Source organism: Bubalus kerabau, chromosome 14 (genome assembly GCF_029407905.1).
Source record: "Bubalus kerabau isolate K-KA32 ecotype Philippines breed swamp buffalo chromosome 14, PCC_UOA_SB_1v2, whole genome shotgun sequence".
NCBI classification, from domain to species: domain Eukaryota; kingdom Metazoa; phylum Chordata; class Mammalia; order Artiodactyla; family Bovidae; genus Bubalus; species Bubalus kerabau.
In genome coordinates this window covers 58752322-58772111 of record NC_073637.1, presented here as the reverse complement: position 1 = coordinate 58772111, position 19790 = coordinate 58752322, and the positions used below count along the sequence as shown (strand labels likewise).

Below are 19790 nucleotides of genomic sequence, written 5' to 3'. Positions count from 1 at the left end.
GAAGCTAAAACTATCATTGTACAACACAAAAGATTAGAAATTCAACATTTTTATGCAACTTTGTACTCATTTCAATCCATCTAAAAGTTAAAAACTTTATACTTAGACTGGACAATCTAGTCATAAACCAGCTGTGATCATTTCAAAACTCTTTTCCATTGTGAAGGTTTTAGACCTTCATCTTAAAAAATAAAATGACCACATAATTCTTTATACCTCTTTTTTCCTAAGCTTCTTAATAAATACACATGCTCGTTGCCTATCATGGGCAAAGGTTCCAAAGACAATTCACAGAAGACGAAGCGCAGCTGGTAAACAAAGGAGTAGAAGAGGGAGCCCCCTTGTTAATAAATGAATACAACTGAAAACAGATGAAATATTTTTCAAAACATAATTGTTTTAAAATAGAACACGTAGTTCTGGCAAGTTGTAGCACAAGGCTAATACTATTTTGCCAGTAGCACAATAATACACACAAGTCCTTTGGAAAGACATTTGGCAATATGAATTTTGGCTAAAAAAACATTCTTTGATATAGTAATTCTACTACTTGATCTAAGAAAATAGTTCAAAATATTAGTACGTTTATAATAATAATCACAAAAATATTTTCTTGTAAAATAACTTTAGGGTATTTTTTCCTGATTATAATACTAAGATAATGTTATTCATACAAAATTTTAAAACTTCAAAAAAGTAAAAAGGAGGAACATTTTACATAGCTACATTCATTCAGATATTTACTGACTCCTACTTATATAGGGCTTTCCTGATAGCTCAGTAAAGAATCTGCCTGCAATGCAGGAGACCCTGGGTTGATTCCTGGGTCAGGAAGATCCACTGGAGAAGGGATAGGCTATCCACTCCAGTATTCTTGGGCTTCCCTGGTGGCTCAGCTGGTAAAAAAAAAATCCACCTGCAATGTGGGAGACCTGGATTTGACCCCTGGGTTGGGCAGATCCCCTGGAGAAGGGAAAGGCTACCCACTCCAGTATTCTGACCTGGAGAATTCCATGGACTGTATGGTCCATGGGGTCGCAAAGAGCTGGACGCGACTGAGTGACTTTCACTTTAATTAAACACTGAGGACTGAGAAGTGGGTGTGACAATCCTTTCCATCAGAAACATAAACCATGTTGGCTTATGGTTGATTGACTAATACTTGTAACTAGGGATGCTATTGATTTTTTTCATGACAACTCTTTTTTTGTTTAGGAGCCTTGTTGACCAAAAAAAAAAAGAACTCTCCCCAAATGCAGGAAAATCTTAAGTGCTCAAATTTATATTTAGATATGGTAAAAAAAAAAAAAAAAGGATTTTACCTGCAAGGTGTCTTCTTATTCTTATGATTATATCATATCTTCCTATGATACTTATATGTAATATGTGTAAAGTAATTAGATATATAATTTAATATATATTTTACACAATAGTCAGACTTTAATATGGATAAAAATGTCCAGATACACATAAATTATGTACTACTGCAAATCTATAAGCTAGTAATTTTAAAACTTGTTTCAGAAAACATAGTAGTAGTACAAAAGATACCTATCATGAGATAAGGCTCAAAGTGGATATAATCTGAATATTCATCTTTGAATTTTGCCATCTCCTGGCTTCCTGCTGAGTCCTGGATTTGTGGGAAGTCCTTACACCTGTGGGAAGATAGTCAAGATTGGGGGAAACCGTGACCAGGTCTGAATTAAAGACAATTGCCCGACTAAGTGGGCAGAATCGGAAGACATAAAGGCGTAGGAGTGCTGCATCAGAGCCACAAAATAGTACTGAATACTTAGTGGCAGAAGGTGCCCTGAGCCTCATGAATAAATGACCTAGGTTCATGTGTCTGAGAGAAGGACTAGGAATCTGGAATAGTATTACTGCTTTCTAGAAGCTGAAGCTCTCTAGCATCCTAGCAAGTCATGCAGGGTCAGCTGGAGGAGTTGACAGACCCACACTAACAAACAGTAAGCATCGGGAAATACGAGCTATACACAGACACTATGTGCTCTCTCTCCCTAAAGCCTGAAAGGTCCCACTTCACGGAAAAGAACAAGAGTTTCAGACATGGGTCCAAGGGCAAATAGTTAATGAGTGGTAGCCCTGGTGAGACAGTCTCCGGATGTGCAACTGCAAAGCCTTTGCTCTCTTTACTCCTTTGCTCTTTCTGCCTCTCATCATTTGAGGGCTGCAAAACATAGAAACAGAAATAGCAGGTGGCCCCACAGTGGAAGCCCAGGTGGTGGTGGCATCAAGGCTGAAAAGGGTGACACCAACTGGAGATGCCAGGCCATCGAGAAGCAAGACGGTTCACACGTGGAACACCAAAATATTTACCCCTGGATATGTAAGCTGCAATTCTACATTATGACTTTTCTGGATAGTTTTATCACCAAGCCTTTTAGTAACTGAGTATTTTACCAAATGGATTTGATCCATATTACAGGGAGAGTTCCCCCTCCATGTTTTCAGCAGACCACTTAAGAAAATATACATCTTGGTCATATATACACATACAGAGGGAATATGAATGAATGAGGTATATAAATACTGATATTTCTTGTATGTTCACTAAAAATCCTGAACCTGTCCACAATAGGATTCTTGAAATTGCAACCTAATAGGGCTTTTTCAGGCAACATTCTCGTAACATAAAAATTTAGTGTCCTTTAGAGTCTAAATGTCAAGTTAGAAGAGATTAAGACATTTAATAGACTCAGCAGTTTTATTGTTACAAATAAAAATGTTAGCTTTGCTGCATTTCTTGGCATGTTTATTGAATCAAATATTTGACTTCTGTTGTCAAGTGTATATGAATTCAGAGCTTGAATATATTAAGAAATTAAGATTAACCCAGAAAGGTCCAAGTAATTTCATTCTTGTGACAGCTCACAACTACCCACCACTTTCCGAGGCAATGCTCTTGGAGCCCTCTTTAAAATACATTCTCTTAAACCTTCCAGTTATGAATTCCTGCAGAATTACTTAATGTATTGAAGTTAAAGGTTTTCTTTTCAAAATATACAGTCTCTTTGCCCACAACACTATCAGCACAAAAGGTCATTTATTAAAGCTGTAATATCCCACCCACTTAGTGAAAATAAATAAATACAATAAAACAGACCATAACACCCCAGCCTATCCACCAAATGGATTAAAAATTGGGTTAACTCACCTGATTGTGGCTCTAGCAATGTTAAATGTATTTGGAAGCTAAACACAAAGCATGGGTTCAGGAAGAAGGAGCCCCTCCCAAGAGGCATAGAGTCTCCGAGGAGACGGGTGACAGATGTGTCTGTGCACCAAAATAAAATCAAGATCTGGCTGACCAAGCTGAGAAGGAATTTAAACACAACAAAAACTCACGTTAGCACATGTTGGTGCCAAATGTATTCTGAAATCTTTGTGAGTAAAGCATTTTGATGAACTGAGGCTGTAAGTCATGGACTTGAAATGAAAACCTTCTAAGCACCTACCCCTGCCTGCCGGCCACAAATGCTCCCCGCATTTTGCCATAACACAGGCTAACATTGTACTGTGGCAAGAGATTTGAGGTTCTGCTGTTATTATGTTTTTAATGAATGGTGGGAATCAAAACAAAGCTTTGAATCAGCACAGAATGCATGCTGAACACATCTCTCAAAGAGGGAAGCCAGGTCTCAGCAAAGACCGATGTGTCTACAGAAGATGAGGAAAGGTGTTGTGGAGAAAGGAAACATGTTTGTGAGCAAAAATAAGATTACAACTCTTGTTATTAACTCTGGCCAAGCCTAAACAAACATTTTTTTTTCTTCCAGTTATTATTGAGTCATATGGCCACCGGCAGGAACTGTTATCACTTCATTTTCTGCAGAATGTTTCAGAAACTTGAAACCTCCCACACTTTCCCCCATGTGAATACTTTGGATTTTTAAACAACCATGAAGTGTTTGCTTCCAAAATTGAATACATTTGATGGCCTGGTAGTACAGCTGATCCCTCACAAACTGTTTAGTAGGGAGAATGAGGTGGCAGAGAAGGTACCTAGAAAGTTACTAGACCAAAGGGCACAATGATTTAAAAGTTATTCTGGGACAGCTACACGGAACAGCAGTTTAATTATGAGCATTAAGACTGTCTCTGTTGTGCCTTAGCCTCTGTTTTGCTGTTCAGTCACACAAAACAGAGAACATTTGCAAGAGCACAGCCTGGAACACTGAACATAAAGAAGTAAAATAAATTTGTTGTAATCTTCCTCACGTTACTGACCTCCATGAAGCACATGCTCATCTGTACAGAAACATGAAGTAAAAGATGCCAAGTAAGTTAAATGCCAAGTATTATGTCCTTTGAACATAATAAGAAAAAAAAAAATCTAGAATCTCAAAGGCCAGTGTGGAAAGGTGATGAGGAGATGAGCAGCATCTGCTGCTGCTGCTGCTAAGTTGCTTCAGTGTGGGCTACAACCTTGGTAATAAAAAAAAAAAAAAAAAAAAAAAAAAAATCCTTGATTTTTCTGCAGCTGTTTTAAAAATAAAGTGCCTATTTGGGGTGTTTTTCTCTAAACATCATCTCTCCCCAAAACAAAACAAAACAAACTACAATGCTTAATATCATCTTTGAACTAGAGATAACTTTAAGGAAATCTCTGATACCAACAGATCCAAACTGACCTTTCAGAACTCAACACAGCAGAACACAGCTTCCTCAACCTCATAGCTTGTAACCCCCAAACCCTTTTCATTTTGCTATCATAACATCATATTCGATTTCAACCAGTTTGAAAGGCATCCTGCCTTTTGCCACTGACCTGGCTAAAGAAACCACTTTGTCCCAAGGGGGTTTCCCCTCACTTTGGTCTACCCTTTCCTGAGCTAAGGGCTAGTTCTTAAATTTTCACAGAGGTGGTCGTTTCTGCTTAGAAGGTCAAGTGTTGAATTTTGCCTAAAAGGAACCTGAAATGTGAAACACCAGGTTTCACAGCTCCAGCCAAGTTAAGTATGTGTGCTTTATAACAGATGCTAGCCAGAAATGCAAAGGATTTCTGTAAAGTTTTAATCCTGTTATCAATCCCTTGAGACACACCCCCTTACCCCTGATCTCTCCCCTGGCTATGGTTCTACATTTTTATGGCATGTTTTATAAAAGAAAAACACTAGTAAAGATACCCTAGTTTCTGGTTTAGAAGTCCCAAGAGATGACACCGAGGTGTAGACTTAGATGGTTTTCTAATTAAAAAGTCAGATGGTCTGTTTCTCTGAGAAAAGCTTCAGTTCCCAGTATGTGCCTGTGGGTGTTTTGCTCATGGCCTCTTGGCCCAAAGCCATTTATGATCTGCCTCAACAAGCCCCTTCCTGAAGTTGGGTCTCTCAAATGGAGAGTCAGGATATCAACGAAGATTTGTATACCTGAAATATGTACTGTTTTATCATAATTTTTAAAATATATTTTAAAAGAACTTGGAGATCTGAAGAACATAAGCACAGTTTTGAAAGGAGAGTCATTATATAGAAAAAGCAACTTGAAAAATTTTAACAGATGAAAAAGAATCAAATACACTGAACTGTTTTAGCTATTGATGAAAACACCAATTATATGTCCCTTATGATAATTTTTTTTTTTTTTTTTAGGGTTAGAGGGAGTGAATTGAAAGAGCACCATTGTTGTGGGGGGGGGAGGCTTAAAAGGGAGGGGATATATGTTTACTTACAGCTGATTCATGTTGCTGTACAGCAGAAACTAACACAACATTGGAAAGCAATTATCCTCCAATTAAAAAAAAAAAAGGTATAATATACCTCCTTTATGAACCTCAAGCAAATTGCCAACAACATTTTTCTACGGTGCCTGTTCCCTTCTTTCAGCATTTGGTTCTTGCTTTATAATTTCAGCTGTAGCCGCTTTCAAACTTCTCAAATCTTGAATCACATTGCTAACACGGCTCATGGTTTGTAGAATATCTATTATAATGAGAAACCATGCATCTTACAAAAAAATGCATATTTTGTTCATTTCTTTCAAGCCTGTTGATCAACAAACCCTTACACCGAGAAGACAGCAATTGTATTCAGACTCCAGAGTCACTATTTTCAACTCATCTGGAGCTGTGGCGTAGACCCCGGTCAGAAAACCCATTAAAGAGCCTGAGAACAGAGCTGCTACAATTCACTCTCTTATATTCTTCATCTAGAAATTATCTTCTGTTGTGGCTTTCTCTAAATCAAGCTGCATGGAAGTCTAGGACTTGGGTATACAGAAGCTTCACCAGATCTTTGGTCTAGATTATGGTGATAAGAGTAACAGCTGCAACAGCTAAATGTGTTAGCTACTCGGTCGTGTCCGACTCTAGCGACCCCATGGACGGCAGCCTGCCAGGCTCCTCTATCCATGGGATTCTCCAGGCAAGAACACTGGAGTGGGTAGCCATTCCCTTCTCCAGGGGATCTTCCTGACCCGGGGATCAAACTCCGATCTCCTGTACTGCAGGAGGATTCTTTACCATCTGAGCCACCAGAAAAGCCTACAACAGCTAAATAAGTGAGTACAAAAAAAAAAAATCAGTATAATAAAGAGTACATTGAAATCATGTATACAGAGGTAATTTCTGTACGTGGTACATAAATAAATATGGAACATTTTTATTTTGTGTTTTGGGGCTACATCTGTAAAATCCACTAAGATAACCCTTGCCAGATAATTCATATATTACTTAAAATATTAAATGCAATGAAATTTACTCCACCATAAGATACCACTCTGATAAAGGCTTATTTCCATCAGAATGGAAATCAGTCAGACCACGAGTAAACTTAACAAGCGAGGAGTTGGCATTTAGGTGATCCTATCCTGTTTTTAGTGGCTAGGAAATGGCAACCCACTCCAGTATTCTTGCCTGGAGAATCCCAGGCACAGAGGAGCCTGGTGGGCTGCCGTCTATGGGGTACCACAGAGTCGGACATGACTGAAGCGACTTAGCAGTAGTAGCTCAAATGGTCAAGCATCCACCTCCAATGCAGGAGACCTGGGTTTGATCCCTGGGTTCGGAAGATCCCCTGGAGAAGGAAATGGCAACCCACTCCAGTATTCTTGCCTGGAGAATTCCATGGACAGAGGAGTCTGGTGGGCTACAGTCCATGGGCTCTCAAAGAATCAGACATGACTGAGCAACTAACACACACATTCTGTTTTTAAATAGAAAAGCAGCCTGGTTTCACAGTTGGCAGAACCCAGTAATTCTGTAACTCTGAAGTGGTCCTTGATTGAACACTCTATATACAATGTAGTAAAACTAAGAAGTGAACTCTTTATAGTTAGTGTTTAATAGATCAGGTAGGTTATGCCCACTGAAAACTGACCCAGAGAAAAAACATGAAAAAGGAAATAATTTGAATTAGGTTATGCGAAGGTACAGAAACAGATGATTTTGAAGAAACGTAACATACGTAACTTTCTTTCAGGGCTATAGAACTGCCTTGAATTATCTACCACTAATTATCTGTCTTCCATTAAACTGTCACCATCTATAAGCATTTTTGAGTGGGCATGTTCTGTGCCAGATTTTGCAAGTCAAAATTCTAAAATCACTTTAGGGAATCGACTCAAATCAGAAAACTGAGATAAGTATCTCCAAGTGTCCAAAGAGCAGCCCCAGTCTTTTTAAGAATTAATGAGGGTGGCTTCATTGTCCATGGTTACGGAATAAAAGCAGCTATCTCTTCCAATTCTACAACCAATACACGTTAGATTTAGAAGCCTTGGGGACACCAGAAGCTGCTGGCATCCTATGCAAAAGGGGAAGATATATTAGCTGAAGAGCTAAATGTCCTATTTCAGACTCTGTGAACATTCTGAAGATCCTATTGTACAATCGTGGCCTAAACCTCTTGAAATTCTGGCATTATAATGATCTCCAGAGATACACTGGTCTCCCATTCAAGTACTAACCAGGCCCAACCCTGCTTAGCTTCTGAGATCAGATGAGGTTGGGCACCATTCAGAGTGGTATGGCCGTAGACTCCAAAAAGAGACATTGGTAACAATGGAATCACCTAATTTAATCACACAAAAGTTCAGCAAGTTTAATTTCCTCTATGTGATAAGACAGAAAATAAGATTTAAATTTAGGAGTCTTTTGACTCCTAAATTCTTTAATTCCTTTATAGTACTGGCTTTGTAGCCTAAAATATCACTAGGAGGTACAATTTAAAAGCTCAGTTGTTTCCTTGGTTGACAAAAGGGAATATCATCTTGTATTTAATATACAAAATATTTTTGTCCCCCTTGGGAAAATCCAGATAATGGGACACGAAAGCTTTTTTCTTGGTCAACAAGAAAACTATTTCTCTAAGTTCACAGGGGAGGGTAGTTTTGGCTAAGAGCTAATTCTGATTTTATCACTATTAAAAGGAATGGATGCTAACACTTCTTTTAAAAGAAGTCTGAATGTGTGAACAGTAGTTCTGGAACGAAGGTATAAGATGAACTTCTCCTGTCGTTCCTTTTTGTGTTTGAGCTACCTTTGTTTCCTACAGGGCTTCTATCTCCAGTAGCAGACAAAAGCTCTAATCTTCTCAATATGGAAAATGCCAGCATTAAAGCCAAATAAAGTCGAGTTTAAGATAAGCACACTAGATTTCATCAAAGCAACTTGGCACTCATCAAAATTCAATCCCAGTTAGCTGATGCGATTTCATCAGGCTGCTTAAGAAGCCGGGAAATAAACAAAATGTAGAGACAATGAAAACAACGTGACAAGTGTCAAACAAAATGCCGAGCGCAACATTGAACATTTCCCTGAATGCGGCATAGAAAGCACTAGCTCTCATCCCCGCCACACGCACACACACACGCACACACACACACACATAAGTGTGTGTACAAGAATAAATGACCAAAAGTTTTGAATTTTCAATCTATCTTTCATCGGGCATTCATTGCATAACACTGATTGTGGAATCATTGGTTACCAAATACTAAAAGTTGCATAAGAGATGAACAACTTAAGACTGTCCGATTGAAAAAAAAGGGTTTTAAAATATGGGTGTCCAAGAGGTCACCACCCTTGTTTGAACTCCTTTAAGCAAGTTCTTAATAAATGTAAGCTATTATAAAAGGCATGGTTCAAATTAGGCTACTACCGATGTTATAGTTTTGCAACCAGATATGCTCACATGTCATCCACCTGGTGGAAAATTTCACATAGTGCTTCTTGGGATATACAGGTCTTATGTTTCTGATAAAGCAGAAGCAAACTGGTAACGGCAACACACTGCACAGCTTCAAACAGGGCTACAGAAGTTAGCCAAATAACTCTTAATTCAAAGCATATCTGATGACTGTATTAGGTCAGTCTGTGAGCTTAGAGCTGACAATTACACCAAATAGAGGAAGATCTGAAATGCTACTGACACTTGACATTTGAAGCAGAAATTACTTTAAATTACTAAGGTCATCAATACCACTCTCAACATGAAAATACAAGACTACTACAAGAAATCTTTGCACACATGTAAGACATGCGTGTGGTTTCCTCCTATGGTTTTGATGCAAAACGAAAAGAGACGAAAGGAACAGGAGTCTACACAGTATACATCTTACAGGAATTAGCATTAGTTACTTTTTACCATTTCATTTTCACCAGAGGTTTATTTCCTTTAGAGTTTTCAAGAAAGGGATAGTTTGGAAAGTAGATTTTTTTAATATACGTAGATATTTTTAAAAATAGGCTCTTTGTATCAGCCAAAGTCTGTTGTACATTTTCTCCAAGATAATAATCAAAGGCTTATTATGAATTCAAGTTTCTAGTTTTTGGTTATTATCTAATAATTAAATCAAGGCTATATCAATGACAAATGATCATAGGAGTTTTTCACCAAAAAGTGAGCAGAAAAGATGTAAGACCTACCAGGATTTTCCCCTAGGAACAAGGGAAGATAATACCTACGGAGTAAAAATGTTAGAGAGGCTGCTAAAGATGAAATAAAGTTGTGTTTGGAGCATATCATGTGCTTGTCCATCTAAAAGCGTATTTAACTCTATGTAATTTGCATACCCAGTTGAAAAACTGTAAACTAGCTAAAGGCAGGATTGGGACTGTCTTATTGGTCCATCACAAAATCTTGCACAGTCCACCTTAATGAAAAGCACATATTTTATTGAATCAGCCTGAGCTGAGTTTTATACCACTATTTGGAGAGAAAACACTGCAAAAATAAAGTGCCAATCAATACAGGAGATGTATGTATGCAAGAACATTAAAACCCTAGTCACAGCACCTCTGAGGAATTCCCAGAGATAACTATATGCTGAACAGAAAAGAGGCTGTGTGGGTGTCTGTGATGACCTAGAGGGGTGGGATGGGAGGGAGGCTCAAGCGGGAGGGGATATATATGTACTTATAGCTGATTCACTCTGTTGTACTGCAGAAACTTAACTTAACATTGTAAAGAAACTCGACTCCACTTTTTTTTTTTTTTTAAAAAAAAAGGAGGCTGTATGGAAGCAAGAGCTCTAGGTTTGGTGTCTGAGCCAGAACCAAGCTTTGCCCTTATCCTCTATTACCCTGGGGAGTTCACTCATCCTCTCTGCACCTTAGCTTCTGCCATGTAAAGGAAGGGATGTGAATGAATGCAACTTAAACTTGTTTTAGAGAGACACGTTCCCACCCCCTACCCCACCGCCAAAGGAAAGCTCATTAAAAAAAAAAAAAAAACCCAAAACATAAAAAGGAAAAAAGTAAAGCTATTCTCTCTTAGCCAGGGTGAGAGACCAGATACTTCCTTGCCGGGCCTCCTCCTCACAAGCCATGAAGCAACCCACGTCCTGTGAAATCCTGCAGAGAATCTAGTTTGGCTGCTCCTGGATCTATGTCTAGAGATTTCTTCCCTTCTATGGATCCCATCCTCCCCTCAACCTATGGATCTTACTCTCTCAAGATTAAATGACTGATACATAATGGGTTGAAGAAATTGAATTCCCATAGCAAAAATGTCTTTAGGTCAGTGAAGCAACACACATTACCGTGTCTGTTATACATCCACACCCTGTACCCATCCTTCTTTCTGAGGATGAGCTTTGAGGTTTCTAAATGGATTATCATAAATCAGCAGAAACTCTGTTCCTTGTGTTAATTCTTCAGTTAGTCTCAATTTTTTTCTGGCAGCAGTCAATCCATGAGGCTCAATTTGGTAACATTAATTTTGAAGAATTTACTGAGTTCACTTTTTTTTTTTTTGTCTAAGTCAATTTTTTTTTAAATAGTTTTACATCTGATGCAGCTTGCTTTTTTTTTTTAATTTTATTTTATTTTTAAACTTTACATACTGAGTTCACTTTCTATTCATTTTGCCCCAGTTTTTCCTGTTTTTGCTTCCTGACACATACATTATATCAAGTAGATGCCCCATGTCTACTTATATGGTACATCCATTTTTTATGTTTTTGCTCATTTGATCTTCTCCCTGTACTCAATTTTACTTACTCAAATCCCCCCATGACTCCATATCTATATTCTGAATGTATCACCTTTTCAGCCACTGTTAACCTTTCCTAGTTATACTGCAACCTTCATCCCTTTCAACATTTGAGGCTTGCTCTGTCCTAGGCCCTGTGCTAATCAGGACTCTCAGTGGCTGTCCCAGCCACTTCTAGAACTGTTTCAGTTTTACCACCTAGATTACACTATGTGCGCACGGATGCTCAGTTGCTCAGTTGTGTCTGACTCCTTGTGACGCTATGGACTGTAGCCCACCAGGCTCCTCTGTCCATGGGATTATCCTGGAAAGAATACTGGAGTGGGTTGCCAAAATGAGGTTAAGAGAGTTTAATGTTCAATATGCTGAAACCACTGTTAACTGAAATGCAAATTAACCTACATTCTCTCCGACTACCAAAGGATATTACAATCTTCTAGGTAAAGAGAGTAAAAAGGGTTTAAGTTGAGTAGAGATGACAGAAATAAAAAGGAACAGTGGTGGATTCATTTTGATATTTGGCAAATCTAATACAGTTATGTAAAGTTTAAAAAATAAAATAAAATAAAAAAAAAAAAAAAAGGAACAGTGGAGAAACAGAACTGGATAAGCAGTTATTTTAAAAAGATGAAATAATAACAACCCATATTTTCTGATCCTTGATCCCATGCAAAGCCAGGTACAAATGATGTTTAATCCTCTTAGAAATCCTAGGCAGCAGGCATCTATTATTATATTCCAAATATAATACATGCTGAAGCGTAGAAAGATTAAGTAAACTTTTCAAGTTTTCAAACTTTTTAGGTGGCTGAGCAAAGATCTGAGCTTGATTTGTGTGAATATGAGGAAGAGATTTAAAGGCAGGGCTGAGGTCCTAGGTAAGTGGGAAGCTAGTGATGCCATTCCCAGAAAAACAAGGTTTTGCAAGGATAGTAAGGTAGGTTTCAGCTGTGCTTAGTTTGACATGCTGGAAGGATATCTAAGGAAGCATCAATGGCCAGATCTGTGGGTTTGGGGCTCAACGGGAGGCGGATGATTCATGTTGAATGAGAGCATGACTAGGTAAGAGTAAACCCTGGGGAGAATGGAAAATACAGCAGAATTAACAAGGAAATTACAACAAAATGTAGAGAATAATAAGAATTCATCAACTTGCATGTATGCTCATTTACTCCTACAACAATCCCTTGACATAATATCCCCAGTTCATAAATGACCAAGTTTTAGGAAATTAAGTAATTTGACTAATGCCATTCAACCAATATGGGACCAAGACCAGTATAAACCAAATTTACAACTCTTTTCACTAGTTTTTCATACTGCTTTTTTCCAATATACACTCATTCACTACCATTGAAGGTATAAGATAGAAGGTTGATGGCTATTTATCAAAGATAGCCAAGTTTGTGTTGGGGGCTTGGAGGGTTAGAGAATTGGTGGGAACAAATACAACATTATTTTCCATCCCACACCACAAACAGTGCAAATTGATAACTATACACTTTTCTCCTAAACAGCATTTAACTCAGATTCCTTCTCAACCCAGCATTCCAGGCAGCTGCTAGTAAACATGCTAGATAAAACCATCTTAGATTATACAATTGAAACAGGATCCGGCAGAATCATTTTATCCTTGCCCTGAGTAATATTTGATTTGCATACTTTAAACTCTCAGAATACTCCAAGATGGCTGGTAAGGGACATCCATTTGAAGAGTAATATCATAAATTAGAAAATAGGGAAAAATACATCCAAGGGTCTTGGTAAGTGGCAAATGGAAGTGGCAGTTAGAAAGCAAATCTAGTTCAGTTAAAGTTGCAATCCCATGGACTATAGCCTGCCAGGTTCCTCTGTCCATGGAATTCTCCATGGAGTGGGTAGCCATTCCTTTCTTCAGGGGATTTTCCCAACTGAGGGATAGAACTGGGGTCTCCTTGCTTTGCAGGTGGAATCTTTACCATCTGAGCCACCAGGGAAGCCCATAGTTCAGTTAAGGCGAATGCAAAATGTGTCTAGATCTTAAAAAAATAAACCACACTAATACAAACTGGGGAACGGCTTGGCTTAGAAAGTTGGCAGAAAAAGATTTAAGGGTCACAGTGGACGGCGAGTCAAGGCAAAATCCTGTGCTCTTTAGAGAAGCAAGCATCACAGAAAAATGCATAAACATCAGAACCCAGAAGTATTCTCTGGGAATTCTCCCAAACTCAGACTCTGCGTGATGCCCCGCCCCAAGTCGAGACATGCGGTTTACCTTCTTCTGTGTGTATGTGCTCCGTTGTGTCTGACTCTTCGCAGCCCCATGGAATGTGGCCCACCAGGCTTCTCTGTCCATGGGATTTTCCAGGCAAGAATACTGGAGTGGGTTGCCATGCCCTCCTCCAGGAGATCTTCCCCACACAGGAATCAAACCCTCATCTCTTGGATCTCCTGCATTGGCAGGCAGATTCTTTACCACTAGCGCCACCTGGGAAGCCCACTGCACTGTACCCACACACCCTCAGCCACTGCCACGTTCAATCAGCGTTCTGCCAAAATACTCCCACACTCAGAAGTCCCCTAGGACTTCCCTTTGTTCAAGATAAAATTCAAAATCCTGTTCTTTCCAAAGAGGTGCCTCACACACTCAGCTTACAACCTGTATTTTTGCTGTGAGCTGCCTACGACTGCCATCCTCGATATCTGAACTCCAGCCAGGCTCTTCTGCTCAGCCTCCCTTGGACACAAGAGGTACTCGTTGGCATCTGTATCTTTTTCCTACAATGTTCTGTCTCAAACGATTTCCCTATTCAAACATGTTTTCCCCCCACCTCTCCTATATGTTTTGCTCCTCAGGAAGCATTCCCTTGCACAATAGCTAAAACAGGATATGTTTCCTATCATTTCAGGGCCTATAATAATACTTATATTTACAAATTCAATTTTATTTCTTTGGTTACTTTACATTACATGTTTCTTTATATTATTTTGTAATGTGCATTTTCTTCATCCACAACTAGACTATAAGCTTTTGTTTCTATCACCTCCCACTCCCAATTTGCCCATTTCTTTAAAACATAAGATTTAAATAATTGATTTGATGAACCTATAGACATAGCTAGGGGAAAATCACAGCATTCGAAACTCAGCTCCACCACTTAATACCTGAATTATATAAGGGAAGTAAACCTGAAAGAAGCATTAGAAGGTAGCTTGTAACATATTTTAATAATTCAGAATTTAACAATTCAGAATTTCCCTGGTGGTCTAGTGGTTAAGAATCTGCCTTGCAATGCAGGAGACATGGGTTCAATCACTGGTTGGGAACTCAGATCCCACATGCCATGGGACCGCTAAATCTTGATTGATTGTATAGTTCCATAGAGAGATAAACAGCAAACAAACTAGAGTCCATGCATTGCATGATGCAATGAAGAAGATCCTGCATGCCACAATTAGGGCCCAACACAGTCAAATAAATATATTTTTAAAAATCTTTAAAAATAAAGTCAACTCAGTAAGAATTTACTCAAAATCCACGTGGTTCTCTCATGTCAAACCACGTTTAAAGGTTAAACTAATTGCAGGCCAGGCTTAGAGAACAAATATCACAAAAAGGTATTTAAAATGTTAGTGTGGGGCCTGAGGTAATCACCAGAAGTAACTCAGCATCTAAGTACACGACTTCTGAACTTAGTTAAGAACATCTTACCAGGTAGAAAAGACACTTGGCTCATTGAACAAGCTCAAAGCATAGTTGGCCCTCAGTACAAATGCACACTTTCTAGATTCTCTGGATACCATGAAGTTCTCAGCAGATTCAATATTCCCTAAAAGATCCTACTGGGTGACTGTATTCAAATGTAACTGCTAAGTCAGAAAGTCCTGATTCCATGATGCCTGTTCCTCTGTAGACTCATATTTCACTATTAAACCTTCTCCCTTCACTGAGGGATACACACTCCCAAGTTGCCCTCCACCTCCAGAAACATACATATGTTTGACATGTGTGTTGTTGAAGACACTGTCTGCCGTACTACTCCTTGCTCTTGGTATGATTTCCCACTTGACAAATCTGTTTAGTGTTTACCTTCTCATGGAACTAGAATATTCCCCTTACTGTGAGAATTATTAGTTTCCTTAATTCTACAATGTAAGTCTCACCCCCTGTGCACACCTTAATGTGTCTGAAGGTGAAGTATACATACATGTGTGTGTGTCATGTATAAATGTGTGAATATGCATATACATTCATGTATACATGAACGGAGAAGGCAATGGCACCCCACTCCAGTACTCTTGCCTGGAAAATCCCATGGACAGAGGAGCCTGGTGGGCTGCAGTCCATGGGCTCGTGAAGAGTCAGACATGACTGAGCGACTTCACTTTCACTTTTCACTTTCATGCATTGGAGAAGGAAATGGCAACCCACTCCAGTGTTCTTGCCTGGAGAATCCCAGGGACGGGGGAGCCTGATGGGCTGCCATCTCTGGGGTCACACAGAGTCGGACACTACTGAAGTGACTTAGGAGCAACAGTATGTGGGCATGTGTATATATTCATGTGTTTGTGTATATGTATAGGTACATATGTGCTGTATGTATATACATATGTGTACGTGTGGTGATTTTCTCTCCAAAAGCTGTTATTAAATTGACACTATATTTTATAAGTAACCATTTATTTTTAATTAAGATAGAATCATAGCCACATTTTCCCACTACCTGGTAGGAAACCCAAGGTCAAATTTTTGGCCTAATTATTTCACCCAACACATTCATATGGTCCATTCTCCTTGTCAGTCCTGAGCTCTTATTCTAAGTTTTTCCTAGTTCTGATCTTTAAAAATTTGTCTTGTTTTAGGATGTTATCAATACTTTTTACATTAAGTTATCATTAAATCCTTTGCATAATGGGCAGGCTGTAGGGTATGACACCAGTTATTAACGTCTCTGCACGACACCAGTTCAATTAATTTTACTCATTTCCAAAGTCCTTAAAAACAAGAAAATAAGGCTGCTACACAGAATATTAGGTCCAAATATTACACAAACAAGTCAACTGTAAAGCAAAATCTACTGCCCTTAACATTTTGAGTTTAAACTGGAATCAAGTTTTCCACCTGAACTTTGCCCCCTCTGCTGCACCAAGTAATTCTGTCGTCTTAACCACTTCTGTACGATGACAACATGAACCACGCTGGGATTTGAGTAGAACTCTGTCATCGTTTCCATGAAAATGTTTTCTTTCTGCGTCCTAATCCTGGAGGAGATCCATGAGTCCAACTGGAGGTCAATCCAGTAGCTGGAGCATTTACAGGAAATCTCACCGAGCGACCCGCCTGTGCTCTTTTTATCAACACCGTTTAAAGAGCCCAGAGAGGTGTCTGCTGAGGAAAATAAGTTGTTCCAAGAAACCATTAGGGGATTTATACTTGAGACTCCCTTATCTCATAAGGGGGAAAAAAAAGTCTGTAAGAAGGGGAAAAAAAGAAAATCTACCACTGACACCATGTGTGTCCTATTAAAGGTGTTTTTATTTTAGAGTGTTGTAAAAATTGTTTTATATATTTTACATTAAGATCAGAATAGCTTACTGCTGGGTAGAATTCATAAAAGAAAGCCTCCTCCAAAACGTTCCTATCCTTGCCTTGTCACACATAGACCTTCAGTGGCATACGTAGTTGAGAAATCCTTTTTACGAGCGCCCATAAAAGAGACTAGTACATGTTGCTCCAGACTCTAATTACATGGGGCTCATAGAGATTCCAGACGGGAAGCTGCAGAGAATGGCACAGAGGTGTGGGTTCACTCACTCGCTCCTTGACCCCTCGGGCAAGCAAGCCTGGCCCCAGGACAGGCTCAAAATGCAGCTGGGAGAAGAGGCTGTCCTAAATCCCCTCGCTCACTCCATGTGAGGGGCACTGGTCATGCCCCTGAATTTCTGTGTCTGAGTCCAAGGCTGCACTGCATCTCACCCTCTCTGGACTTTGCATGAGCTCCCGTGCACAGCACACCAGGCCCCACTTTTCTGCTCCCCCATTCCTCAGACCCTTACCTTCTGAAATGTGAGAACTGAAAAATCTGAAAAAAAAAAAAAAAAATCATTGCCCCCCACACCCAGAAAAAAGCCCAGACAAGGAAGAACAAAAACCACCACCACCACCCACCACCAGGTGCATTGGTTATCCCCTACCCACTTTTCCAGAAATAAGTTTAAAAATGTAAAAATAGTGTGTGGGCGTGGGGACAGCAGCGAGAGGGGATACACCCCAAGAGACAGCCTGAAGGCTCATTGTTAAGACAAATGAAGCAGGACTTACAGATACTTTACTGAAAGAAATGTTTGGGAAGCAGGTGGATCTTTGTTAAATGTCAATTTTATATGATAAGCATACATTTACATTTAAGATGTGGCTGCTTATGAGTGACCACCCCAACTTATAATCAAAATAAACATTACCATTTGCTGCCGTGTGCCCAGAGTAGCCAGGAAATAGTACAATTTTCTTAAGGCGACTAACACAAATCACTGATTTTAAAAGAAACAATTTAGCATAGCAAACAAAGGGGCAAAAAGAATTCCTTTTCTAGATGCTCCCTTCTTCATATAAAAATGTCAATATCTACATTCTTGACAACTCTGAAAGTTTCAAAAGAAAAGAGGTTTTTCTCTTATCCTCTCTCCTCCAAACTACTTTTGAGGTTGGCATGTATAAAACAGACCACATAAATTGCAACTCAAATGTAAACAAAATGTACAGAAATAAAGAACATATGTCTAAAGCATATTTTCTTGACCCCATCTACTGAAAATGTGCTTATTTCCTGCTCTTGGTTTAATCCATCACAATCTACAATCATCTTTAGTTATAGTATCTAATACCTAATCCACATGTTGCTGTCAGTTCATACACAGAAAACAAAAACTAAAGAGGTCTTATTAATATTGCCTTTAAAAAGTAGATGTTTGCATGAGATTCTAGTTCTAGCTTGCTAAATAGTATTTTCTTTTAGACCCTATCAAGTTAAAAGCCAGGGCTTCCCCAGTGGCTCAGCAGTAAAAAACCTGCCTGTAATTCAGGAGATGTGGGTTTGATCCCTGATGTGGGAAGATGCCCTAGACAAGGAAATGGCAACTCACTCCAGTGTTCTTGCCTGGGAAATCCAATGGACAGAGGAGCCTGGTGGGCTACCGTCCATGGGGTTGCAAAAGAGTCAGACACCACTTAGTGACTAAAGAACAACAAAGTTAAAAGCCACTTAAAAACACAAAGTAGATGCTGGTCAAATAATGTCACATAAGAGGAGGAGTGAGTTATTTTCAAGTTGAAATCCTAAGTAGTAGCAGTTTTTATATTTAAATTTTAGCACAGTCCTGAGAAAATATGACCCAGGGCTTAAAGAATTGCTCCATATTGTTACTAACAGCTGCAGTATGGTATGCTGAGGCTGCCGTAAACAAAAGACAGAAGGCCATCTGTGCATCTGTCCAAGCATTACCTAAATTACTTTAACCACCTGATTGCTTAGATGTGTCAGAAAGAGAGAAGCCATTCCAGGCACCGAGCTACTAGAAGTGGGGTTGGGTTCAGATCCCAGGGCTTCTGGGCAGGCCAGGAAGCAAAGGGGCAGAGAAGAGTGCTCGGTATGGTTCTGTGGGGACAGCCTCAATGGGAGGGCGACCTTGAAAGACTAAGGATGGAAAGAACAATCTTGCACTCGCACTTTTCCCCCCAACAAACTGAGGGTCAATGATACTAAAATTAGGGAAGAAGATGGCCTTCTCCTGTAAGGTAGGAATGGCTTACAGGAATGGCTGTAAGTAGGAACGGTGGAATCGAAACAAAGCCAGTGACTCAACACTTTGCATTTATAAAATGACCTTTGAGGTATGTTTCACTAGCTATCTCAAGCGGGAAGATGTTGGGAGGTGATAGTGATGGCAGAGTGTCATGTTTTTAAGAAACATTTAGTAAAACAAAAATAAAATGATGCATTGAGGTGGAGGGAGAAATAAAGTCAGCTACTTTGATGTTAGACAACTATGGGTTTATCTTTGCATTTTATAATAAGGAACAAGGGAAAGGTACAAGTAAACATGAGCTTCCCACTCTTGGCTTTACCATTAATAACTTGCTACATCTCTGTGGCCCAGGAAAAGAATTCTAGATCTCAGTTCCTTGCTCTTCTCTAATAGGTAATGGGAAAATCAATGATGTTCAAAAAACATAGCCATTAAGTCAAGAGCTAAAAAAAAAAAAAAGAAGAAGAAGAAATTTTTCCTTAGGTCTTCAAAAGATGTCCTTCATTCAGATTTGTGATCAAATGTTACTCCCTCAATTTCCCTGAACACCCT

The 19790-nt window shown here is 39.2% G+C and overlaps 1 protein-coding gene across 15 annotated transcripts in view; it reads right to left on the bottom strand.

The window, feature by feature from the left end:
- RSPO2 (R-spondin 2) overlaps positions 1 to 19790 on the bottom strand; it is a 181737-nt gene that overhangs the window by 32808 nt on the left and 129139 nt on the right. For 6 of the 15 annotated variants that reach the window (XM_055546434.1, XM_055546427.1, XM_055546426.1 and 3 more), the window contains one exon: positions 16394 to 16821. The exons of 5 other annotated variants lie outside the window; for them this stretch is intronic. In XM_055546434.1, coding sequence (XP_055402409.1) covers positions 16517 to 16821 — 305 coding nt within the window. In that variant the 3' untranslated portion in view covers positions 16394 to 16516. Of the gene's footprint in view, positions 1 to 1539; positions 1659 to 4228; positions 4273 to 5805; positions 5943 to 16393; positions 16822 to 19790 lie in introns of those variants that run through there. 4 more of the 15 variants (XM_055546435.1, XM_055546440.1, XM_055546432.1 and 1 more) reach the window with 4 other exon arrangements.